Raw genomic sequence first — 25,337 nt, 5'->3', positions numbered from 1 at the left:
TCTGGGGTGACACCTTACACTAGCCCCCCCCCCCCCGCAAAGATCATAACTAAGGTAAAACCTCACCTCCAGGGCTGGGTTGCATTGAACCCTACCTCGAGATCGGGCTGTGCTCTGATGCTCTGTGGCCACAGACACCCCAGGCAGAGTGCAGCACCGGGGACTCACTAGCAAAGATCAGAGCTTGGCTAGGATTTGGAAAGCTCAAGAGTGGGGGGAAGAATTGCACAAGGAAAACCATTAATAGACAAATTAGGCAGTATCAGTAAAATAGTTTTAATTTTAAAATAGTCATTGATGTGAAAACTTCCCAAAGCTGGGAGTAACAGTCTAGAGCCAAGGTTGGGAGGGGGCCAGGCCTCACCCACAGACCAGCTTGAGGCCCCCAAATCCCTCCCTCTTCTCCCTCCCAGAGAGAGGATGGACACAGCTGAAGCAAGCCCTGAGTGAGTCCTCTCCCTCATCCCCCAAGGACCCCTTGAAGGCAACAGCTTGTGCAGAGGACTTGAGGAGAGGAAAGCAGGCAGAAAATAGAAATTAGAAATTAGAATAATCCAAATGACCTTCCCCTCCCACCCTCGGAAAACCAACAAAAAACCATTTGTGGGTACGAAATGGGGATGGGAGATGAACACTGATGTAACAGACCTGTCAGCACCCCAGAACAGCCCAGTTTAGGCTGGCCAGAAGAAAGGTCTAGAGCCCCAGCTGCATGTTACATTTGGAAAGTACATACTCTATGAAGAAAAGGGAAAGGTAGGAGGCAAGCTGGGGCCAGTCATAGTCAATGCAGCTAAAAAGTCCGGTGTGCTCTCCCTCTCTCCCCCTACCCTGCACAGGGAGCAGAGTGGTGCTGGCCTGAGGGAGGAGGGCTCTGGGGCAGGGTAGGGGGTCTCCCATGGTCCCAGTGTAGCCATGGTAGGAAAGCAAGCAGGCGCCCTAGTTGAGCAGGTTGCCTTGCTCCTGGGCCTGGGTCAGGCTGTCCTTGCGGTGCAGGTGGTGCACCCCCATCCTCTTGGGGCTGCGCTGGGGGCGGCTGGAGTGGGGGAGTGCCCAGGCCCGGCCCTCAGTGTGGGAAGTGACCAGCCCCTCCTCTGTGCCACCATCATTGGGCAGCAGACTCTGACGTTCTTCCTCAGGGCTGATGGGCAGGTTCAGCTCTTCCTCCTCCTCCCTGGAAGGGCCAGGGTCAGCTTCTGTGGGCAGCAAAAGCCCACTCTCACTAGGTGGAGAAGGTGCTGGAACCACCTCATCTCTGTCGGTGGGACTAAGAGCAAAATGGTGCTGCAGGTCAAGGAGTGCATCGCGTCCGAAGGCTGTGCGCTGGGCCACAGCGGCTGGGGGTGGCGTGCGGTCCACAAATGCCCGCTGCCAGCTGGCGAGCAGGTCCTCCTCAGAGCTGGCAGAGCTGGCTGGGGCACTGAGTACTGGGGGAAGAGGGCTGGGCTCATGGTAGGGTGACGCCTGGGCCGAGGGGGGGCTGCTGGGCACTGGGCTGGGGCGGGCCCGCTCACCGCCCTCTTCCACCAGGCTCAAGGAAATGGCCTGGCGTGTAGCGTAAGTGCAGTTGGGCAGGGGGCTGTTGCGGGGGATTCGCACCTTATCCTCAGAGAACTCTATGACCTTGCGGCCAGGATAGAGCGGGTGTGGTGGAGATGGGGTGGGATAGGGACTCAGCTTCTCAAAGGCCGGCAAGGGTGAGTCCTCCTCTGGGGAGGCCCCGGCAGTGCCCAGAGAGTGGCATTCTCCATTGGGTTGTGGGGTGGGACTGCCAGGGGCGGGGGGACTGGCAGGTTCACCCAGGCTACCCCCACTCATGTCCACATGCACAAAGACATCCTCAGCCAAGGGGCGCCCGGCACTGCCTGACTGTGCCGAATTGAGCAGGAGAGACTCTGGCTTCTCTAACACTCGGGCGATGACCGATGTGGGGACCACAGCCCCTGGTGCCAGGCTAGGGGCGGGGCCGGGGCTGGCAGCTTCTTGACCACTGTGCAGATGTTTCTGGACCATGTCCTGTAGCTCACAGGGCAGCTGGGGTAAAAGAGCAGAAAAAGGAAAGACACATGAATGCTCCCAACTTCTGAGCAGAAGTAATGGCTACTGCACTGGTCTCACACCAGCCTGGCGCACAGCTTGGCTTCACAGACAAACCGATGCTCCACAGGGGCGAACGACCTGAAGAGTCAGAGGAACACACCCAGCAGCTGATCCCAGAGCACTAAAGCCCATGAGCTCTCCCATGTCCCTTTCCCCCCATCCCAACAGAGGCTTCTGCCCAAACCAGATGGAAGTCTGAGGCACCTGCACTGGCCAGTGGCCTCAAGAACGCCTCCACTCCTTCTATAGACCCTGTGAGCCTTGGGCCTGAGGCTCTAGAGTCTAGAGTTCACCTGCTGCAGTAACACGGTCAGTTCAGCCAAATCCCCTTGATATTCTTATGGTCAACAGCCATCCCCACCTTGGGCATGGGCTCCCAAAAGGGGGCGCCTCTCTCCCTGTGTCTGTTCCAGAAATCCCAGCCAGGCCAGCCCCTGCGCTAGCAATGGTCCCCTGAGCGCACATGGAACACCGATCAGTGGCAGAGCTGACTGACTCAAGGGGAGACATGCAGGCGAGGGGCAGGCAAAGCAGAAAGGGGGAGAGGAGGCTGGTGGCCTGTGGTATCAAACCCCAAGGGAGAGGCGTCCTGGGGGCGGGGCTTGCAGCGGCGGGGACAACATTCTGCTCACATCAGCGAACTTGTGGTTGCGGAAGTGGGACTTGTTGCACTTAAGGAGCTGCACAGCCAGGTTGCAGTCCAGCCGGTACCGCTCCTGCAGATACAGGTGGGGGTCACCGGCCAGCCCCGTGCCACGCAGTGTGGCCACTCTGGGGCCAACCCAGCCACAGGCGGGGAGAGCCCTCCAGCCCTCCATACATTGAGCTCCTCCAGTTTGTTGATGGTGTTCTTGGCGTCCAGCAGCTTATTGGTCAGCTCCACGATCTCCCAATCCAGCGTCTTCCTATCCATCTCCGCCTTCTTGATCTGAGGCACAAAACTCATGTGAACCTCGCCCCCCCACCCTAGCTGGCCTCCCTCCCCTCCGCCTCCCCCCCCAGCCCAGAGACACAGGAAGCCACAGGTGCTGGGGCAGCCAAGGCGGACGGAATAGACAGACGATGGACAGACAGAACACCAGCCACCTCTCCTGTTCTCCGGGCTGGCTGTGGGGTGGGGGCTTTCTGAACATGACCTGCTGCCACCAGGGCCAAGAACAGAGACCATATAAGAGTTGCCCCTCGAGGGACTCTACACAGGTCAGGCAGCTGGACCTGAGAAGGAGTAAGTATACAAATCCAGGGGCCGAAGCCTCTATGTGGAGCACTTTCGAGGCTAGACTAGGAAAAGGGAGGAGGGGTGGGGTGGGGTGGCAGCCGGGGGCGCCTGTGAGATTATCTAGTTGAGTCAGGAGGGAGCAGCGGCCTCAGCAGCAGCCCTCTGATCTTCAGTTCAGGGGCTGGAGTGCCCCCCCAACCCCAAATGGCTTGGGCTTGTTGCCACCACAGCTGAGAAGCCGTGAGTGTTCAGCAGTGACATCAGTCAGGACCTCTGCCAGCACCAAGCACCGGCCCGCAGCTGTCCCCCCAGGAGGGAGGCACTGTACTGAGCGGGCCTCACGTAAGAAGGAGGAAGGCAGTGGGCAGAGATAAACGGCCAGGGCCCCAGCAACCCCAGGTCTCAGCTGAGGAGGAGGCCAGGGCAAGGGAGAAAACACACAAACTCAGACGCAACTGCAAAGATCCAGCTGTGGCTAAGAGAGGCCTGACGGGAGAGGGCGGCAGCGGCGGCGGCGGCGCGAGGGGAAGCCAGGAGAGAAGAGAAACAGTGTGAGCACTAAGACAGTCCTGACTCGCACAGCACACTGCGGTCCCCTGCCCGCCCTGTCCCACCCCTTTCCCAAGCCCCAGGGCACAGTGGCACTCCATGGGCAAATCCCAGCCCCCTGCTATGCCATGAGCACAGTGCCAGCCGATGTGCCCCCATGCCCCTCCGCCCCCCGACAGATTACCAGCGTGTGTAGCTTGTCCTCCAATTCCTGGTTGGTCCTCTGAGAAGCCGTGTAGCTGTTCTGAAGCCTGTAGAGGAACACAAGGCAGACCCCTGGGTCGAGATCTACTCTTCAGGCCCTCCTCAACCCCTCCCTGATATGGGATGTGGGGCACATCATTCTCCTCCCAGAGCTTCGGTTTCCCCAAAAGAATCAGATGATCTCTGAGGCCTCTACTGGCTAACCTCCCATGGATGGGGTGGGGTAGGGGGATATATGTGCATGGGCACCTGACCCTTCATTTCCACACCTGCGGAACTTGTCCTTAAACTTGTCTAGCTCCTCACGGCTCTGGCCCAGCTCCAGCTCCAAGCAGTCCTGCCCAATCTCCAGCTCGCGTTCCAGGGCCTCAGTGCGCCTGGTGGCCGAAGCCAGGCGCCGACGGAGCTCCTCATTCTCCTGCTGCAAGAGCCTGGCAGGGTGAGGGGTCAAAGGCAGAGGGGAATCAGCATTAAGACAGGCCAGCCCTGGAGCCCCAGGAGTAGGGATGACATGAGCATAGGCAAAAGGAGGAGTCTTGAGTCTGGGGCAGCATATTGCTAGCCCTGAGAACATAGCCTGGTTGGGGGCAGTGAGGTGGGGAGGGGGGCAGTGGGAAGCAGAGGGCATGGTAGAATCCACCCCCACCTGTGAAGAAGAATGAGAAGACAGAAATGGTGCGGGGGTAAGACTTCCCAGTCTGTCTCTGGTTACAGCCTAAGCCAGCCGGCCACCAAGCCCTCCAGCTCCGGTTTCCCCACTGCACAATCAGGCTGCTCCATTATTAATCTCCTGGAAATCCAGCCTAGCACCACCCTCCTCTCCAAAGGCCTGATGTAGCTGACAGAAAGGGCTGCGGGGAGGCAGCTGGCACAGGAGGACCAGGAGCCGGGGAAGGGCTCTTTGGCAAGAGCAGGACCCTCTGAGCACCTACCTCCTTGGTTCCAGGTTCTCTTGGAGCCCATGGAACAAAAACTCTCTTCAGAAGGAAATATCCACATCAGGCCTCCTCCCAGAATCCCTAAATACCCCACCTAACCTTCACTTCTCCCTAATCCAATGAAAAGCCCGGTGGTACCAACAGCCTTGCCTGGAGCTAAGAAGGAAGTGCTGAGGCAAGGCAGGCTCTTGGGCAGCAGATACTCACTTCATCCTCTCCGCATCAGTCAGGGGTTCCTGGGCACAAAAGAATGGAAACTTGAGGCTCAGCCCTAGAACACTGGCCCACCCTGCTTGCCCACCCTCCAAAAAGCCCTGGAAAGGGCCATGTCTAAAGCCTAAGCAAGCTCACAGAAGTGGGCCCTGGAGAGATGGAGGCAATCCAGTAACACCTGGACAAGCCTGGATCACCCTTTCCCACGCTAACCAGAAGGTTTGAGAACCTCTTCCAACATTCACCCTTACCCACACCACTTCCAAACCCTCTTGTAATTCTAGAGCAAGTTGCAAATGAGTCCTGGTACCCATGCTACATCTCCCAGGGATAAAGAGAGCCTCCCAGCTGTTCTCTGGGCTTGTAGTGGGGCCCACAGGCATGGCAGAAACCTTCCAGAGAAGTGAAGAAGGAAAACAAGCTACAGTAGGGTTCTGAGCTCTGATAAAGCCCACTTGGCCCCTGGAGGGAAGATGGGGCAGAATCAGGCCCTTCCAGGTCCTCAGAAGGAACCAGAACATGGATGAAGGAGAGCCTCTGGGCTAGTCCTGACTGAGAGCAGTGATGTGTCTTCTCCTTGTCCTGCCTGGAACCTCCTGCCCCATCTTCCCCAAGCCCCCATTCTGGTCATAGCCCAAGAGCCAGAGCTCAGCCAGCCAGAGCAGGGAAACATCAAGAGGCCTGCTCCAAATGGAGGTGACTGCTTCAGAATGCCGATCACAGGCCGGAAAAGAGGTGGGTGGCCTGGACCATGGGCTCTGGAGCCAATGACACCTGCATTTGATCCCATTCTACGACACTCTGCTTGTACTAACCTTGCTAAGCTTTAGTGTCCTCATCTACAAAACCAAGGGAATGCCCACCGGATGGCACCTATCACAGTACCTGACTTTCTTACTGAATGTTCCCTGAACTGAGACTAGGCAAGTCCCAGCATTCCCACCCTGAAATGGACTACAGCAGGCCCTGGTATGCCTGATGCTCCGCGGGGTCGGAGATCTCGGAGCTCTGCAAACATGCACTATGTGTGGCAACAGGGTGGGCACAAGCAGCCGGGCAAACTGACTGCAACACACATTTCCTCCTGAGAGGAAACCAAATGAGGGAGGAGAGCCTGTTTGGAGACTGTTTCACAGTGGCCTGAAGAAGTCCCATGAGAACCTAACACAGCTCCTGGCAGGGAGTATGTCTTTCATAAGTGTTAGCCAGACCAGGCAAAGATGGAGGAAGGGCCAGACTTCTGGGGACAGCATAGATCAGTTGGTCTGGTGGGAAGAAGCCAGGGCACCACCTCAACCTCCTCCAGAGAGTCCTAGCCTCCAGCATGTGAGGACCTCTCCGTCTGGTGGGCTGCCTCTTGTCAGAAGAACAATACTGCCTGAGAGCATTTCTGCTGAGCCACGAAGACTCTGGGATTCCCTGACAAGGGGTCATGTGCTCACAGCTGTCCTGTGAGCCTGCACTGCTCCCTACCAGCAGTGCTGCAGCTAGGAGCCCCCAGGCACGACACAGCAGCACAACCCCCATGCCCCCGCTCCGGGGCCCAGAAGTCCTCTAAGGTGGGAGAAGTCAGTCAGGCACCCAGCCTCAGGGGCCCGCATCTACCAGCCAGGGTAGGAGTAGGCATCTCCTGACCTCCTGCTCCAGCTGGGATCCTGGACTGTCCAGCCGCAACTCCCGGTGCTCAGGGGGTGCCTTGCGGTACGGTTTCTTAGCAGGGGCCGCACTGGTCATTCTTGGATGTGAGGGGTTCTCAACCTGCTGTGGGGAAGCCAGGAAGGAGGAGGCTCAGAGACAAGGGCAAGAGGCCTCTGGCCAAGGACAGTAAATGGAACATATGTAGGAGCCACCCGGCACACAGGCAGGCCTGGGCCATTGCTGGGGACATCAGAAACCTGAACTCTGGTGGATCCGTGCCCATAGGTCAGGGGAGTGCTGGAGGGGACAAGGGCCCAATGCAACCGGACTAGGGAGGCAGAAGGCAGGGCCCATGGCCTAGGCACCAGGAAGAGAGGCTGTGGCCTAGTAGTAAGACAAGGTATCTAAGAGCAACCCACTGCTCCCCTCCGTGGCCTTACAAAAAGGCCTTAGAGAGAAAACCCATTCCCTCTGCATCAGTTTCATCTACCCTACACTGGGGATGAGGAGAGCACCAATTTCACAGACCTGTTGTGAAGATTACATAAGCCACTAACCAGTTACCTGGCACTTAGGAAATGTTCCACACGTGTGAGCTCAGAAAAACCCCAAAAAACAGACAAACAAATTCCCCCATCCCGCCAAGTATCCAGAAAGTAAGGGTTTGAAGATGCTCCCCCAAACCAGGCTCCTCGGAAGGGGGGCATCTCCAAGCTTGAGAGTCCTGGAGGCCAAGACTCTCTGGCCTTCACCACTCTCTCTTCACCAGCCCCCCACCACGAGGGGCCACCTGTCTGCCCCTTGGCCTGCCAGCCTCGCCGGAAGGGGACCGAGGCAGGGTGCAGGCCTCCCAGGGACATACCGTCTGATTGTCGGCAGCTCTCTCTGTTCCGCTGTCCTGGAGTTAGCCCTTGGCTCTCTGCATCCCACGGCCCCTCCACTTCCTCTAGCCAACAGCTCCTGAAATTAGAGAAGGGAAGAAAGTGGAAACCAGGTTGTCAGCCACGGGTCTATTGGTGCCCCCGGCCGGCCTACCCAGTCCAGGCCCGGGAAGGCCCCTAGGGAGAGCCAGGCAGAAGCCATGGCCCGGGGATCTGGGGAAAGCAATGGAAGCAGGAGAGGACCAGAGGCACGGGGCTCCTTTCTCCAAGAAAGCACAGTCACAGCCCTAGACGATACACATGCGCGTCTTGTATGTGCTCGTGGTCTCAACTCACCACATGCCTGATTCTGGAATAGGTCTGGTCCTGTCCTGTCCCTATCCTACCTCACATCTGTCCTGTTCATCTCCCAGGTCTCTCAGAGTCTGGAAATTAAGAGATTTGGGGAACACGGCTTGCAGAAGAGAACACAAGGAAAAAGCCTAGTAGAGACCCACAAGATGCTGGGAAAAGTTCCTGGCCATGGTTCCAGGAGCCCAAATCCTACTTTTGTGTGTAAACGTTGTAAACAGACTTTGCAACAAGGAAAGGGAGACCCAGGAGAGAAAAATCTGAAAAAGCAGCAGTTAGAGCAATGACTGTGCAATCTCAGTAAGGGTGACTATGGCCCACTTCTGTCACTTGCCCCCTCCCAGATCCCTGGCCATGTGTGAATGGCTGTCACAACGGCGGGGAGAGCTATTGGCATCTAGTGGGGAGAAGCCAGGGATGCTGCTGAACCTCCTGCCGTGTGCACCAGACCACGCCACACAATGAAGAATCATCAGCACACAACGTTGACAACACCCAGGCGGAGGAACTCCCAGGCAGAAAGCGTGAGTCCAGGGATTTGAGACACTGCCCAGTGTCAGAAGCTACGCTGCTTCTGACACACTGTATGGCCCCAGCTCAGTCCCTCACTGATCCCTCTTTCACACAGAGGTGGCTGGACTGAGTGACCAGTGAGGTCCCCACAGGTTCCCCACAGGTTCCGGCCGCTGAGCTCTGCCCCCACCTGTAATGAGCTGGGCTGCAGCACGGGGGCAGTAGCCACCACAGGGGCCCATGGAGGCAGTAACCTTAGGTGGCCTTCTGGGCATAAACAACCTTCTGCCGCCTCCCGCCGCCATCCTCCTAAATAGAGCTGGGGGCCTAGGGAAGCCTTGCGGGCTAAAGCATGTGTTCCTGCTGTCGGGACATGCCCTGGCCGTGACTCCTGTCACATTCCAAAAGAGCCTGGGGCAGGAAGAACAGTGAGGGGGTAGGGAGGGTGGGGAAGCAGGAGTGGCCTCCCTCCTCTGTCTGGGCAGCCTGGTCTCTGGCTTGGGGTTCTAGGGGGAGCTGGGGTATGGCAGCAGGCACGAGCCGCCAACCTCCACCCCTTTGATGGGAAGGCGGACATGTCCCCACAGGGCACGAGCAGCATGCTGTGTCGAGCTGACTCCCTGCGCAGGAATCCGGGCGGGCCCAAAAGGACAGCACATTCCTAGGGTGTGGGGGAGCAAACAAGTCACCCCCGCAGGTTCCCCGGGGCTACCCCTCCTGCGGGCCCTAGGGTGGGAGCTCCTATAGCCTGGGGGAAGGCCCAGAAAGTTCCAAGCCAGCCTGGATAGCTGGGTGCTAATACTCAGAGGCTGTAAGTGTGGGGTACCTGAGTTAGCAAGGGGAACAGCCAGAAACACAGAGTAAGAGACACAGGGAGCCAAGAACCTCTACAAAATCCAGGGGTGAGGAGGCTCGAGTTGGGAGCCTTCCCCATCTGCTCCCCAAGAAGCTGAGTAGTCCCCTTCTCCCTGCAGGTCACGCTGCGGATCCCCTCGATTCTCAGCCTCTTTTCTTCCTTAGCCCTATTCTTACTAATACCCACTCTGGCTTCTAAGCACCAGGACACTAAATGGGTGGCAGGCAGGCAGGCCAGGAGCACAATGATGTGCTCAGGTACCTGGGGATACTAGCTGAAGGACAGCGGCCTTCACTCCATGCCCCGGGGCCTTAGCTCTACCTGTCACACATCCTGGTCATCTTGATGTCAAGTCTCCACTTCCTGGCCTCACATCATATACTCCCAGGGCTTTCTGCACCTGATAACCTGGCTTGCTGAGGGACAGTGTGGAAGTGGCTGGCAGGGAGATGGGAGGAGTACTGCAAACGCAGACACTCTGGTATGAATGGAGCCAGCAATCGATCCTGGCCAGAGCATACTCTTTCCATACACACCAGAGCCACGAGGAGGGGAGCCACTCCCAACTGGGGAAGCAGAAGGCAAGGCCCACTAGGGAGACAGTCTGTGAGGGAGCCTGCAGTGTCCCTGACACAAGCCCATGAGGGGAGTCTGTCTCACTCTCACTCCCTGCTTCATGTCAATACCAGTATGTGTTGGGGCCCTAGTTCCAACTCCTGAGAAGTGCTAAGTGCCCCCAGATCCAGCCCACGGCTGGGGGATGGGGGGTGTTAGAGCAGGGAGCCAATTCCAGCACTGAATAGGAATGTGATGGGCCTCACAGGCCACTGTCCTTGACTGGAAGCACAGCAGGGCAGGACAGACCCTGGAGGGAGAGCCATGCCAGGGGTACTGGAGAACAAAGCAAGAAGCAGCTGGACACCAGGCCCACAGCCAGGAGAAGATAAAAGGTGAGCTGCAGTGGCGCCTGGGTGGCTCAGTGGGTTAAGCCTCTGCCTTCAGCTCGGGTCGTGATCTCAGGGTCCTGGGATCTAGCCCTACATCGGGCTCTCTGCTCAGTGGGGAGCCTGCTTCCTCTTCTCTCTCTGCCTGCCTCTCTGCCTACTTGTGATCTCTGTCTGTCAAATAAATAAAATCTTTAAAAAAAAAAAAAAAAAAAGTGAGCTGCAAGATAGCAGAGTAGCCCCATCGGCAAGACCCAGACACCAGCTGTGGCCTCCACTGGCCATATCTCCTTTACCCAAAGATTCCCATGTTGTCTTGGCATGTTTCAGTCCAATCCCCTGTCAAGAAGAGGAAGTCCCCAGGAAAAGCAGCTGAATAACTCAGAATGGGATACAGGCCAGAATAAGCAAGCAAACGGCCTTTGGGGTCCCGGCCTCCATCTGCTGAGCTGGCTCCAGGACACCTCCAAGAAAGTGGTCTTTTGGAAGGTCTAGAAATTGACCAAGAAGAAGCCCACTCCCACCCCTCACCCCACACAACCTGAGCTTCAAGGAACTGGGGGCAGAGGACTCAGGACGTGGAGATACCAGATCACAAGCTAGGTTTGCACTACGAGAACAACTGAGGCTTAGGTGAAAAACTCTGGCTGACCCAGTCTGGTCTGCAGCCCTGTAGGCACTGCTGAGGGAGACACCCAGAGCAGCCTCCAGAAGGGAAAGTGGCTCTTCTCGAGGCCCCCGCTCCCAAGCTTTAACTCGCCGGTCCTCCTTGGCATAGCATTCATTCTTCACTCACTCAAAACTCTCCTCAGAGGAGATGTGGGCCCTGCTGGGGCGGAGAGGGGGGTGAGAGCTTCCTAATTGCCATGTTGCAATCCGCCAGTCAGTGCAGGCCGCCTGTTGCCGCCTGCCCTGTATTAAATACCTTCTCCCTGATTACAGCCCAAGGGGCACGATTAGCTGCCTCCAGAGAACAAAGTCTACTTTCATTAGAAATGGGACTCAGCACGCACAGCAGACCTGCACAGTGAACCCACTGCACAGCTGAGCAGAGTGTAGTCAGTGGCAGATATAAGGAAAAATGTGTGCTGGACATGGGGCAGTAGCCTTTAATGAAAGGACCAAAAATTTGCCAAGCATCCCTCTTTACCCAGGAGACAGGACTCACACCTGCTCCTTTTTGTAGATAAGTGCCTGGATGTGACCTGCGGCTGCCACCACAGTCAGCAGTCACCACTGCTAGAGATGGAGCAGGGTAAGGAGAAACCTTCAGAATCCAGATTTTCTCCAAACCATATCCTCACTCCCACTCTCTGCAAATACCCACTGTAGGCGACAGCAAGAAGGTTTAAGCCCAAGAGCCCAGGGCACCCTCTCACTTCCTTCTGCCATCTTTTCTGTAGGTCTTCCCAGGGCAAAGCCAAAAGTACAGGAGAGGAGGGGAGGTCTAAGCATCCAGCTCTCCCCCTGCGGAAGGAGAAGGGAGTGAAACCAAAATGCGCGTGGCTCTGTGGCTTTTAACACTTTAGTCTGCCCCACGGAGGTCTCCAGGTGCTCAAGTCCCACACCAGGACCTCACTCCATCCTCCCCAGTTCTCCTGCCTTGCCCTAGAGAGCCCGGCTGCCTCCCCTGCTCCCCACATCACCCACACTCTATAAGAAATTATGGCCCCAACAGTTCATCTGGGCTCAGGCCATTCTCAAACCTATGACAATGCCTTTCTACTCATAGGTGTCACTGACTCAAGCAAGTGAGAGACCATCAGGGAAGGGCCACATATCACCACAAAAATCACTACAGCTCTTCATAAGTCACTTGAAGAAAGTCAAACAGAATCACTCATTTAGCAATCGCTATTGCTTTGAGAATGAAAGGAAATCAGCCCTTTTCCAGAACACTCCATTTGTGTTTTATGCTGCCCTAATTCCCCTGTGGAACCCAGCACGATACAAATAAGTAACAAAAATAAACACATGCCCTTCCTAAAGCTGCTCATCAATGGCTAAAACATGAATGTCTGATCACACAGGGCCTAGTGCCTCCTCTGTGGAACTAACCTCAGCTGTAAGCCCTGGATAGCATCTCTGAACTCCGAAGGCCTGGAGGAAGCTGTGCCTTTGGGGGCAGGGCATACTCCTGCCATACAAGTCTGGCTGCCTCTCAAGCCTCTGAAATTCAGGGTCTGCATCTGACTGAGGCCAAAGAAACATGAACCACCACCCTGCCAGGGCCAGCCCTGTAGCCAGGCCACCCAGCAGAGGCCCTGGAGATTGCCTGCAAGGAGCGCCCCCCCCCCACAATTAATATAGCCCCTCTCTACCTCGAGTGTCAGTCCCCCCCTGCACGGTGAGCCCATCCCACCAAAGCTGGCTGGGTTCAGCCCTCCCCCTCATTGCCCCCCAGGTGCCCCTCCTGCTTGCTGCCAGCCCCCCATTTCCGGCATGCAGCTGTTTCTGAGGTACATGAGCAAAGCCCTCAGCAATCCTGTGCGCGTGGCAGGCAAGCAGCCAGCAGAGCACGGGGTGGGGTCTGGGCAGGCTCTGCTCTGGGCCGATGACTAGGCTGGGAGATGCCAGTCTGTGCCCAGACCAGCCCTGCTGTCCCACCAGCAGCCATGCCTGCCACCCCTCTAGGCAAGTACCATCTTACTCTCGGGACACGTTGCCTGCGGCCCTGACCTGGCCCCCTGCCTGCTCTAACTGGCACCAACTGACAGGTTTTTAAAAAGTGGGTGGGAATTGTTCTGCCCCAGAGTAAGCCCGAGGACTCTAAACCAGTGCTGGGGACCTTGGAGAGCTCACCTGGCTCCCACCTGAGCAAATACCTCAAGTCTATCCAGCTGGCCTCTCACTCAAGCAACACCTGACAGGAACAAAGGGGCTGAAGACAACTATTGCTGATGATCCAAGCAATCACCCCTAAACAAAGGCAGGGCCCAAAAGTCCCATGCCCTCGCCTAAGGCAAGGTAAGGGGTGGGAGCCAGCTCTCCGCTGTAGGCCCCTCTTGTTTTCCTGGCCAGAGCCCAGACACCAGACACCCCCACCCCTCAGCTGGCTCCTCCCGACTCAGGGTCCCTACACACCAGGCAGCCCCTACACCCTCGCACATTTACGCATTCCCACCCCATACAAACAGGAAGCTCCCTGCTTCTCCTTCCTGGCCCAAGGGAAAGAGAGCCCACCCAGAGGGCCTCCGGGTCCCAAGCTGCCCCATACCACACAGACTCCAGAGGCTGGAGCCAGACAGGCTGTCTAAGGAATTACCTTTGCAGAACACCAAGGAGCCCGAGCAATCCACCTTCCCGCTATCCCCAGAGCCCCCTTCTCCTTTCCAACCCTGGAAGGAGCAGGGTATCTGGGAGGAGCTTTATGGCAGGCTCTTCACCAGCTTCCCAGTTTGAAACCAAGGCCTCTCCCAGGCCCACTGTGGAATCCAAAGCCAGGTCCCGTTTGCTCTGGCGGAGGTGCCCTTCCAGCTCTTCCCGGTTAAAGTCTACCTGAAGCTCTGCAGAGGGAAGGCAGTGGGGGGCCAAAGTCCACCCACTCCACCTACTCGAGCAATGGGTGCCACGAGCTCTATCTCAGGTGACTACCTAGTTCTGGACTCAAGCTTTCAGCTTCACTCTCTGCCCAGGGAGTTTCCCACAGCCGGGCCACAGTTTTCATCAACCCCCCTACCCCCACACACAACCTTAAGGAGAACCTTGCAGTTGATCCTAAATGATTATCCTGGGTGAGAATAATGAGGACATCATGCAATCTTCCCCACTTGACAAAGGGAAGCAACTATCTAGCCGAGAAGAAAACTTCCCTCCCACTCTGGCTCCATCTGTCTCCGAGCTGTGAAACAGAGCATGGTAACTGCGAGATGTTCTCAAACTCCATAATGCTTAAAGCGGACTGAACAGAAACATGCCCCCCTCACCACCACAGCAAGGAGTCTGGGAAGGTGGAGGGACAGCAGTAAGGACAAGAGAGCAGAGGAGGCATGAGGTAAGGGGAAGAGGCAGCCAGGCTGGCTGGGGGAGGGTGAGGGGTGACTGAGGCACTGCTTGATGGTACCCCCCAGAGCAGGCTAGCTGGCCCAGGTTAGACTCACAGGGTTAGTGTCTTCTCCCTCACCAGCCAGCTCTCCTGGTTAGCACGGTTAGCGACAGACTCATGGCAGACGCCCTCCAGGCACTCCATATAAACAGACAGCTTGGTTGAGAGCAGCCCAACTCCGGAGCTGCAAAGAGAGAGCAGAAGGAATGCCAAGCTGCAAGATGCCTGAGGGTACACGCTGCGCTCTTCTGACAGGGCAAGCTCCTCCAGACTTACCACTAGACCCTGGGGGGCCTTCTCCCATCCAAAAATCATGCCAGGCAGAAGTGCAGCATACCCCCTTGCCAGCCAGTGAGTCCAGCTGGCTGACCCCAGGTGACAGAGCTCTCTGATAGGTCAAGCCGAGGAGAGGAGAGCTGAGGTGGAAGTGGGCAATGCTGCCAGGGGGCAGCTCCCCAGTCTTGCCTTCTCCCTGGACATGGCTGCCAGGCTGCACCATAGCTCCGAAAGCGGGGTTGTCGGAACAAAGTTGGCCACGGCTGCCGCTGCCACCCATTCCAGGGCTGCGCCAGCAGAGCCCACCCTGCCACCTCCCGCGGGCTCCGAGGCAAGGGGCCGGGAGAGGACTGGCACAGGGATCAGAGGCTGCAACAAGAAGCGCATGGAAGGCACCACACAATGGGGCAGTGTGTGACCAGGCCCAAAGCTGGGCCAGCCTCAGGACAGGCCAGGGGATGGCACTTCCCAGGGAGCTGGCCCTAGAGGAGTCCAGAGAGCAAGGATAAAGGCCATGCTGCAGCCAGGCTCCTCACACTCCCAACAGCAACCATTCCACCCACTCAGAAGGAGCAGTGCCCAGAGACTAGTGTTCCCATCACAGCAAGCCCAAGAACAGGAGAAAAATCTCTCCAGAAGCCTCCAGAACCACCCAAGTGAAGTAACCCACTCTGGCTTAGAGATCACAAGGGAAATGGAGCCATAGTAGTAAGGTCCCAGAAAACCCACAAAATGTGACCCCTGGAGTGGCAGGAGAGGAGAGCACAGCAAATGCAGCAGCAAATACTGAGCAAATACTGCTTGTGCTCACAGAGGAGGGCTGCATGTTGGCAAGGAAAAAACAGAAGGATTCCCCTTCTGTCTGGAAAGCCCTGTGGATGACATGACTCAGGGTAGAGGGAAAACAGCGACCTGACACCACAGAGGGGCCTGGCCCTTCTCCCAAGCCTAGGTTAATCATTCCCAACTGCCTACTCCCAGGGCTCCCTGTAATACTCTGACAACAACCGCAGAGCCCAAGAGGCCAAGGCCTGACCCCAGAGAGGGAGATAATCACCGAGGAGAGAACATCTCTTCCTATAGCTCTGACCTCTTCCCTAGACTGCTAAGAATGCATGCCCATTGACAGGCTCCCTTCAGAATTCTCACTAACAAATAAAACCAAAAAACACCGGCTGGGTCTGGTTTGCTTTCAAAACAGAGCAGCAAGTAACCTAGGTAATCCAAGGTTTCAGAAAGCAGGGACTGTCTCTATGTTGAGAAATCAGGTAAGTTTACTCTTTTCCTGGCCTCAGAGCACAGAAGCACGAAGGGAAGAAATGCATGTGAGACGGAAGCGATGGTGCCCACACCATGTTTAGAACCATCCCGATTCCCACTCAGGGCACTCCTGGGGGGTGACCTCATTGCAGCATAAAAAACCACCCCTCAGAGACAACCAGCATGACTGCTGTGGCAAGAACCTCTAGTAAAGACTCTCCATCCCTCCCAAGAAGCCAGGCCCGGAGGAAGCCCCTTAGTTGGGAAGGAAGCTCCAACAGGGGCTACTCAACCCCAGGGAAGTGTTAGATGAGCAGAGCAAGTTGAAGAACAACATGTACTACTACTGAGTTGTGTTTATTTTACAAGAGATACATGAGGAGGAATGTCTAGAAGCAACACGAAAATGATTAGAAGGAAACAGGAGAGCTCCCTGTCTTTGGGAAAGGAGTTTAGACAGGGGCAGTGGGGGAAGAAAGGGAGGGTCTTTTTACTTTTCCTTCTGCATGTTTCTGTATGGCAGGCATTTTATGCAAGGACACATATTATGCTTATGATGAAAACAGAATTCCTGGACAAATGGGACAAAAGCCCTCCATCCACGCTGTGCTTTGCCATCCCAGAAGTGCTTTCCCTTCCACTGTATGTCCTTTGATCCTTGTAGCCTAGTAAGGCCCACAGAACAGGTGGTGTTCTCCCATTCTGAAGGGACAGAGAAGACAAGTGATTTGCCCAAGACCACAGACAGAACTGGGGTAGAAGCCTCCTCTAGGGAGCAACAGGAAAGTCCTAATGATTCTGCCCTGATGTAAAGCCCTCTGAGGCTTCTAGACTGAAGTCCCCCCGGGCTTACCTGGGAAGGTGCAGAGGCCTGTTTAGTACCCCAAATGATAAACCCTACTATCCTACTGTTAGCTGAAAGAAGCACACAGTGAAGCCAGCACAGCCTAGACTGTCTTCCTGGTCCCTGCCCTCAGGGAGAACCCCCTACCACACACACACAGTTCACAGGAAAAGCATAGAGCTCTTCACAAATGGAAGGCCATGTCCTTCCCAGCTTCTAAAGGTCACCTCGCAGAGAGCTGGCACTTATGAGACAGTAACTAACAAAGAGGTCCCACTCTCACACTCATGGTCATCCAGGAAGGCTCAGCCCCTTTGAAGCCTAAACATACACAGCACAACCCAGTCCTGCTGCCTCACCCCAATCTCCTCTCCAACTGGCTGAACATAAGAAGCAGCTTACCAGCCCTGCCAAGACGCCACCAGCAAAGATATGCCACATTGCAACGTGCACTCCCACACTGAGGGACAAGGGGCAGAGCCCAGGGAAAACGCCATCATGTCACTCTCAGCTACTGGTCTCGTCCTTTTGACTCATGTAGGCATTAATAAGGTTGTAGTAGGCCCTGGCTGTGAGCAGAAGCCCACCCAGACAATGAGCACTACGGCCAGGAAAGCAAGCAGGTTATGGAGCAATCAGAGGAACTTAGTAACAAAGACGATGCCAGCAGCCAGACTTGTTAAAAGATGGTGATTGGCAAAAAATACACTGGTGTGAGATTCACCTCTGCTTTTAACCTCTTCTGCTGGCTTAGGGATGTGTTACTAGAACATATGAAAGCTAAAGAGGGAAACCGCTGAGCCAAGTACCTGGAAGATCACCGAACCGCATTAACTCCACAATAATTAGTAATGCTACTGCTAATCCTATCACCTTTTGTTTATGCAGGACCTTGTTTCCTAAGAGTTCAAAGGAGAGAACCTATCTGCTTTCCTTTCAAGAAGGACAGGTCTGGGTCACACAGTAAGCGGGAATTGCTCAGCACCTACCATGGAGGGCCTCTAAGAAGCTTCCAGAAATAAAAGATCTTGCCCGAAGTTGCGGGGAGGGGAAGACAGGTTAATAGCCACTTGCATTACAGTTTGGTACATGCTTTGAGAGCCCAGAGGAGAAGCGGCTGGCTGGGGCAGGGGTTCAAGGACCAGACAAGAAGGCTGCCCTCTGAAAAACTCAAACATATCTTCCTCATCTGGACTATAAACTCAAACTGGAGCACCAGCTGGCATTATATAATTAAGAAGTCTAGACTTCTGGAAACACATTCCTTGGGTGTTTGTTGGGAACTGGTGCCCTAAGAACCACCCCCATCAATTACACTAAAAACAAAAAGGCAAAGAAGGGACAGTGAACTCCCAGCTACCAGCCCTATTTCTGGGGAGTAGCTGTGTTAGGCCTGGTTCTGCAACACAAGATCATGAAAGCCCTAAGAAAACTAGGGCCAAGAAGTCTGGCTTCCTGAATGCTTAGATATGTTCTATCAGCTTCATCCTACAGTTTTCAATCCATAAAACACCAGGGAACATGAATCCTCAAACACCCCACTCAGTCATCCATAGCCTGAACTACATTACAAATCTACCACCTACCCACCCCCATCTCTACCCACCAAGGTCACCACCATCCTCACATAAAGGGGATCCATCAAAGGAGTCACTGCAACACAAAAGAAGGGGCAAAACATCAACTATTCTGCACTGATGATGTCCCTAGCCTCAGCCTTTATATTGCTTTGCTATGCTATAGAGAGACTCCCAATTTTACTTCCACCTCAAAAATGCTCCTGGCAGAAATCGAAAGTGTTATTCTAGCTTGAATAAAATAAAGTCTTTTCTTACCCATTGTGTTTTCCAAAATGGAATTCATTTACTAAACAAATATTAACTGAGTATCCTCCGTATGACAGGCACCATGCTACACGCCATGAACTCATTATCTCTAATGCTTGATACTCCTACAAAAAAGATAATGTGACCCTCACTGTACAGCCACAAGACCAAGAGTCCTACTTAAGCCAGTTGTCCAAAGTCACGCTGTTGTTTTAAGTCGCAGAATCAAGATTTCAACCAGGTCAGCCTCACTCCAAAATCAGACTCTATTACACGGCTCACCTCACTCCCAACTCCCCACCCCTTCACCCTCATCCCATGATCAGGGAGGGTCTCTCCTCTACAGAGGGTCAGTTAAATGAAAGAGGCCAACAAGTAAACAGAGAAATCACCATACAATATGATAAATGCCAAAAACACAACGTGCTATGGGTGCCAAGAGGAAGAAAGGAAAGTGGGGAAGACTTTTCATGGGAGGTAACAGACCAGTGGGGTCCTAGGGGACAAGCAGAGTTTCAGAGAAGGGGGCAACCACGAAGAGTAAAATGCACAAGCGAAGAAGAAAGTAAATAGATGGCTGCAGCATGTTCAGAAGCAGTGAGAAATTCAGGAGCAATGAAGAACAGGGCAGATAAAGTGGGTAACAACAACTCAGACTAGAGGGTTGAGGTGGGACCAATCGGTAAACAACCTTTCTGCACGCTGAGCTAGAGCGTGGACTGTGTCCTGAACAAGGGAGAAACCATGGCATTTTTATGGGAAGAGACAGTGTTTTTCTTTGGAAGACATTTCTCACAACAGCTTGCGAGACAGACTGGAGAGGGGAGAGACTGCCCATCACATTTCATGCATTCTATATAACGCACCGCATCACAAAGTGCCGATTCAATGCCTTGTACTATCCCAAAGGGTAGAATACAATAATGACTAAGACATGGTCCCTATTGTCAGGGCACTAACAGTCTTGGGACAGTCAGACAAGTAAACAGACAACTACAATGCAGCCTAAGCGTCAACACAGAGGCACAAAGGAAAGGCACAAAAGGAGTGGGGAACCCCAATTAAGGGACATTTAAACCAAGACCTAAAGGACAAAGCAGGGGGGGTTCCTGGCTGGCTCAGGCTCAGTTGGTAGAGTCCGACTTCATCTTGGGGTTGTAGTTCAAGCCCCATGTTGGGTGTAGAGATTACTTAAAGTCTTTACAATAAATAAATAAATAAATAAATAAATAAAGGACAAAGAGGTAGGTTAGAGTGGAGGGGGCGTAGAAATTACTTAAAGATAAAGTCTTTACAATAAATAAATAAAGGACAAAGAGGTAGGTTAGAGTGGGGGAGGCAGCGCATTCCAAACAGCAGGGCCAGCAAGCTCAAAGGCCCAGAAGCTAGACAGGATAAGTTCACAGAGCTGCTAATCCACAGGGCGCCTCAGTGGCTCAGTTGGTTGGGCAGCTGCTTTTGGCTCAGGTCATGATCCTGCCGTCCTGGGATGGAGCCTAACGTCGGGCTCCCTGCTCAGTGGGGTAGTCTGCTTCTCCCTTTCCCTAAGACCCTTCCCTCACTTGTGCTCTCTTACTCACTCTTTCTCTTTCAAATAAATAAATGAAATCTAAAAAAAAAAAAAAAAAGAAAAGAAAAAGAGAGGCTGAATCCCGGTGAGAAATGAAGGCCGGGTTTACCCAGAGGTCCTTGACGCTCAGAATATGGTGGTGAGGAAAAGGTGAAGGGATTAGATGCAAAGAATACTCTCGAATAAGAGGTGTTAAGAGAAGAAATGGACTTTGAGAACAACAAAACCAGAACAGTAAAGGCAGGGAACTGACTCCAAATCCATCAGCCGTCACCCTGCAGCTCAAGCTTTTGCTAAAAAGAGACCTGAATTCAGTAAGTCTGATGACTTCTACCAAAACACAAAGGTGTACTTCACGGAGAATACACGTTTCAGCACGCTGACTGCAGCACAAATCGAGATAAAGGATGTCATCCGGACAAAGGAGGCTCCTGGCTTAATGGTGGAGGGGAAAAGACACTGATAGATACTAACTTTCAAAATTTCACGTGCCACAACAAGTAGACAAAGGTCATTCGAGGGCTGACTGGGAATTCCCAGAAAAAGCCCTAAATCCTGAGCCCCCCATTCCCCAGAAATCTGCTCAGACATCAGGCGCGTGCCTACTCTGATGGCAAGGTAGAGTCATTTACTAAAGAAAAAGATGGGCCCTGCGGGCATGTTAAACAGACAGGACGTGACTCAGAAGCAGGGGAAGAGTGATCCTTAAGTGCAGGGCAAGGAAAGCCTGTCAATCAAAAGTCTGCCCCAAGGCTGCGCGTGGGATTCCTGGCTGGCTAAAGACAAAGAGAATGGCCAGCAAGCACTTGCAAAGCTCCAAGCCAGGACTGTCCTTGACCACAGGAGCTGTTTTCCACTTTCCCCTCAAGCTGGTGGGGCTGACACTGGTTAAAACGCCACCTGTTTTGTTTTTTGTGTGTAGTTTGCTACCTGCTCTTTTAAAAATAAAGATGCCATCAAGATTGTCTATGAATTTAACCCTGTGGCTACTTCAGCGGCTCCTGTCAGTAATGAAAGTCAGAAATGAGCCTTTTATTTACGTCTTCATTAATACATCCCCCCCTTTAAGGTAAGCTAAGAGTAGATTCTCGTTGTCAGCCTGCTCACCCAACCCAGGTCCAAGGTTTTCTAAAGGGCAATCACCAGGCTGAATCATGGAGAGTCCAGATTTGGCTAAGAGGGCAGTGGGCTCCCTCCCACAGTCCCTGTACCAGTTTTTATATCTGAGAAGGAGAGAGCTGTGATGAAGAGCTCAGGTCCTAAAACATATTTTTAAATAAATCAAAAAAGTTTACTACAATCTAACCATTATGACAAACAAATAAGAGATATAAATTGCCACTAGTCATATTTAGTAAAGAGTTATTTTCATACCAAATAAAAAAAAAAAAAAGAAGAAGGATGCTCAATTGCTGAAGCCAGATAGTCTGGGTTCAAATCTCAGCTCTGCCCCTTACTAGCTGGATGACCTTGAGCAAATTAACCACTCTGTCCTCTACTCATCTGTAAAATGGAGACAATGAAAGTATTGCTTCGTAGGTTTGTTATAAAAATTAAATCAGTTAATACATTTAAGGCACTTACAACAGTGCCAGACACACAGAAGATGCTCATTGAGCACTTCTCTTGTTATAGCTCAACTGCAACGGCAACTCTAAAACCTCACAACTTCAAAAAGGAAATCATGGGCATTTTAACATCACTTTAAATAGTTTAATGAAGATGTTTTCACTACATGCAAAATCCACATGTGCTGCATCTCTCTAACAACAAGACAGAAGCTCAAACCAGTACAGGGCCGCCAGAGACACCTACTACAATGATGAAGTCAGTGCTGAGATCTGACCAGCACAATAACAACAAATACATATTAAGTGTCAGTCACTGTTCTAAACACATTTATTTAACCCTCACAACAACCTTATGAGACGGGCACTCTTACCATAAGAAAGCTAAGGCAAAAAGAGCTGTACAATTTCTAAAGGTCACAGAGCTACAAATGGCAAAGCCAGAATTTGTACAAGGAATTCCGGCTCCTGAGTCATTATTTTCTGTGTGCCCCCCACACTCTCCTGGCTGATCACAACTCTAAGGGGGGAGTCCACAAACTGTCTTCAGAAAGAGAAAACTCCCAATCTTCCAGAGTCACAGCTAAGTAACATCAGCTTTTCTGATACCTGAAGGTATTGAAGCTGGCCTAGTAAGAGTGATTTGGTCTGTCTATATCAAGCCTTTTGGAGGGGGGTGGCACAGGCAGGGAGCAGGAATAGTTAGTGCGGAGTCCTAGATCAAACTAGACTTCCCAATCCAATCATGCACAAATGTCAGTCATGAAATGAGCTTCTGTAAAAAGTCTGTACCCAACTATGGCTTGGGCATAACCACAGGGCATCAAAGGAAGTGAGGACCATATTCACCACACTTTGTGGCTCCAGACCCCTTCTCTTTTCTCTAACCCTAAATCCACCGTATCTTTTTTTTTTTTTTAAGATTTTACTTATTTATTTGACAGAGAGAGAGATCACAAGTAGGCAGAGAGGCAGTCAGAGAGAGAGGGGGTAGCAGGCTCCCTGTTGAGCAGAGAGCCTCATGCTGGTCTCGATCCCAGGAACCTGATATCATGACCTAAGCCAAAGGCAGAGGCTTAATCCACTGAGTCACCCAGGCACCCCATAAATCCACTATCTCCTAAGCCATGTTTAGTTTGGCTAGTGAAACTGTTTTTAAATGTGGTTCGAAGGGGAGAATACAAAGGAAGAGAAGAAAGCTATTAGAAAAATTCTACAATCCTTTCTTTCCATCACCACACTGATCCAGACCGTAAAGCAGTTCCCAAGTATCAGGGATCTCAGGGACAGAGGGTGATACAATAAACATTCTCAGAGCCTTACACGAGTCAATGCAACCGATACCTTACTGTAAACTGCTCTGGGTTTCTTCCCCCTAACCTCAGCCTGCTTTTCCTCCTCTACTGACTCCACCTACCCACCAAAGCACAACCCCAAAGAAAAGCTAATGAGCCCTTCTTACCAAAAGAAAGCTCAAAAGAAGCACACCTGCTGCAAGAGTGAATTCAGAAGTTGGTGATAGCACGATCAGACTTTTTCTGACTCCCCCTGTTCCAACCTTCACTCACAAATCTCTACTTCAGGTAGGATGCCAAACTGAAGATGTGATGGGGAGACCGAAAAGATACAGTGAACATGTAGGAAACTGCTTGTGGCAGGGATGTTAAAGCACTTTTGGCCTCATCTCTAGGCCCCTGACCGTGTTCACTTGTACAGGTAAAGACACACAAGGCTCAATGCTACACCCAATTCTCAAAAATCAGTGTGTAATCTAAGCAGAACACTAACTTAGGGACCACAGGCAAAGGGCAACTTCTATAGATGAAAGCCCTTTTCAGATTAAATGTTTCTCAGTATCACTCTGAGCCTATGCATCCTGCTGCAGGGAGCATGCCAGCCTGTCATTGGAGGCCACCTTACCCGCTCTGGGGTTGAGCTCGGGCAAGTCGCTACCTCTTCTTCTTTCCAAGCAGGTATTGTGATTTCTTCCAGTCCCTGGGGCCCCTGAGTCTTCAGCTGAAATTGGGGCAGATGCTATAGGAACTCTGGAAAGGCTGATCTAAGTCTGCAGAAGAGTCATCTGACGCTTTAGTTCCCTCCATACCGCACCTGCCCAGCATCCTCCAGGTCTCGTTTCTCTTCCCCTCTTCCCCACTATCCTCCAACACGTGAGAGACCTCTTTCCTACTGGCCCAGCACAGTCGGGCCTCGGCCACAAACTCCAGGGTTCTTGACTCTTCGGTTTAGAAATTCTCCTCCAATTCGCGACTGCTTCCCTAGGGCCTGTACACCTACTTGTGCATCCCCCGCCCCGGGCCCCTCCCCCAGGGCCGCCGCCGGATCCTAGGCCCCCTCCTCTCCGCCCCATCTCCCTCTTTTTTTTTTCTTCTTCCAGCATCCCATTTCCTCTTCTTAACCCCGAAGCTAGTCCCTCCTCCGCCCCTACTCCGCGATACTGTCCCCACGATCCTCCCCAACTCTAGCCTCCCGGCCGACTACAATCCCACAACAAACTTTCCGCCGCTGCCCGCTGCCTTCACGCCGCCATCTTGCCGCGGGGCAGGCCGGGTAGTGGCCGCGGCCGCGGGAATCCCCACGCACCGGGCGCTTCGCGTCATCGGGGCGTGGCTAAGGGCGTGGTTTTGGGTTGGGGAATTAGGGCACCGGGTGATTGGGGAAAGGTGGGGATATCCTAAGAGTAGGGTTTGGAGGCCTGGCCGCTGGAGAAGGAAGGAGGTGTCAGGGGTAGGGCAAGAGCTGGAAGAGTTCCAGAGCTGAACAGAAAAGATTCTGGTCCTAAAAAAAAAAAAAAAAAAAAGAAAGAAAGAAAGAAAGAATGAAAGAAAGACAGAGGAAGGAGAAAAGGGAAGGGAAGAGGAGGGAAGAAGAAAGGAAGAAAACAAAATAATATAGTGGAATAGTGCCAGCACTGGTTCTCTGTCATCGAAAGGATAAAAGCAGCTTCTCAGTTTGCCTCGTAGCGGTTCGTGTGACCCACCCGCTTCCACCTTCACCAGACTAATTTTCCACCTCTCCGAGAGATTTCAGGTTCCCAATCGTCCTGTATTTTCAGGCCACCGGCCCTCAAAATGTCCAAGCCCTCTCCTCCCCTTTTATAGTCAATTCTTGTGTGTCCTTCAGCCCTCAGCTCGAAATGTCACCTCCTCCAGAAAACCTTCCCCAGGCCCCAAGACTGGACTTGGTGCTCCTTTTGCTGGGCATCTCTAGCCACTCGCACATAACTTCACTGCAGTTATCCTATGCTATAATTATTTACTTAAATAGTGCACCCCTCACTAAGCTGCTGTTCCTTCAGGGCAAAAGCTGTGTCCAACTGCATGTTCATATTCCCTAGCAGGTGCCTGGAACATAGTAAATGCTTAATGGATAAATATCATGGCATCCTTCCAATGCATGGAGAATACTAAGGGCTTTTAGGTTTGTTGTTCCCTGTGCCTGGAAAGTTCTTCCTTCAGATATTCACTCCCATTAGAGTCTCTGCTCAAATGTCACTATGTTAGAGAGAAGCCTTTCCTGGCCAC

The 25,337-nt window shown here is 53.1% G+C and overlaps 1 protein-coding gene across 16 annotated transcripts; it reads right to left on the bottom strand.

The window, feature by feature from the left end:
• Positions 1-252: 252 nt before the first annotated feature.
• On the bottom strand, positions 253-24,397 carry TJAP1 (tight junction associated protein 1). 16 transcript variants are annotated; one of them, XM_082730134.1, is made up of 12 exons: positions 24,310-24,391; positions 23,716-23,811; positions 14,507-14,635; positions 7,724-7,821; positions 6,859-6,984; positions 5,218-5,246; positions 4,342-4,503; positions 4,053-4,119; positions 3,776-3,805; positions 2,921-3,028; positions 2,733-2,816; positions 253-2,034 (listed from the first exon to the last, which is right to left on the bottom strand). In XM_082730134.1, exons 5-12 carry the CDS (start codon positions 6,955-6,957, stop codon positions 940-942), a joined length of 1,674 nt encoding a protein of 557 aa, XP_082586260.1. In that variant the 5' UTR covers positions 6,958-6,984; positions 7,724-7,821; positions 14,507-14,635; positions 23,716-23,811; positions 24,310-24,391; the 3' UTR covers positions 253-939. The 16 variants fall into 16 exon arrangements, with proteins under 16 accessions (XP_082586260.1, XP_082586254.1, XP_082586253.1 ...); XM_082730128.1 differs by lacking the exon at positions 3,776-3,805 and having other exon boundaries at positions 13,672-14,635; XM_082730127.1 differs by lacking the exon at positions 3,776-3,805.
• Between the last annotated feature and the right edge of the window lie 940 nt (positions 24,398-25,337).

This window comes from Mustela nivalis (assembly GCF_964662115.1).
Source record: "Mustela nivalis genome assembly, chromosome: 5".
NCBI lineage: Eukaryota > Metazoa > Chordata > Mammalia > Carnivora > Mustelidae > Mustela > Mustela nivalis.
The sequence above is the reverse complement of the archived record's forward strand: the minus strand, read 5'-3'. Positions and strand labels throughout refer to the sequence as shown.

What these genes read in the sequence shown, in the direction of transcription:
- TJAP1 (XM_082730134.1), bottom strand. Translation starts at nt 6,957, where the DNA reads ATGACCAGTGCGGCCCCTGCTAAGAAACCGTACCGCAAGGCACCCCCT. An exon ending in ACTGATGCGGAGAGGATGAA is followed by an intron (nt 4,504 to 5,217) that starts GTGAGTATCTGC and finishes TCACCCTGCCAG; the next exon opens with GCTCTTGCAGCAGGAGAATG. An exon ending in GCCACAGCTGGATCTTTGCA is followed by an intron (nt 3,029 to 3,775) that starts GTTGCGTCTGAG and finishes TTTGTGCCTCAG; the next exon opens with ATCAAGAAGGCGGAGATGGA.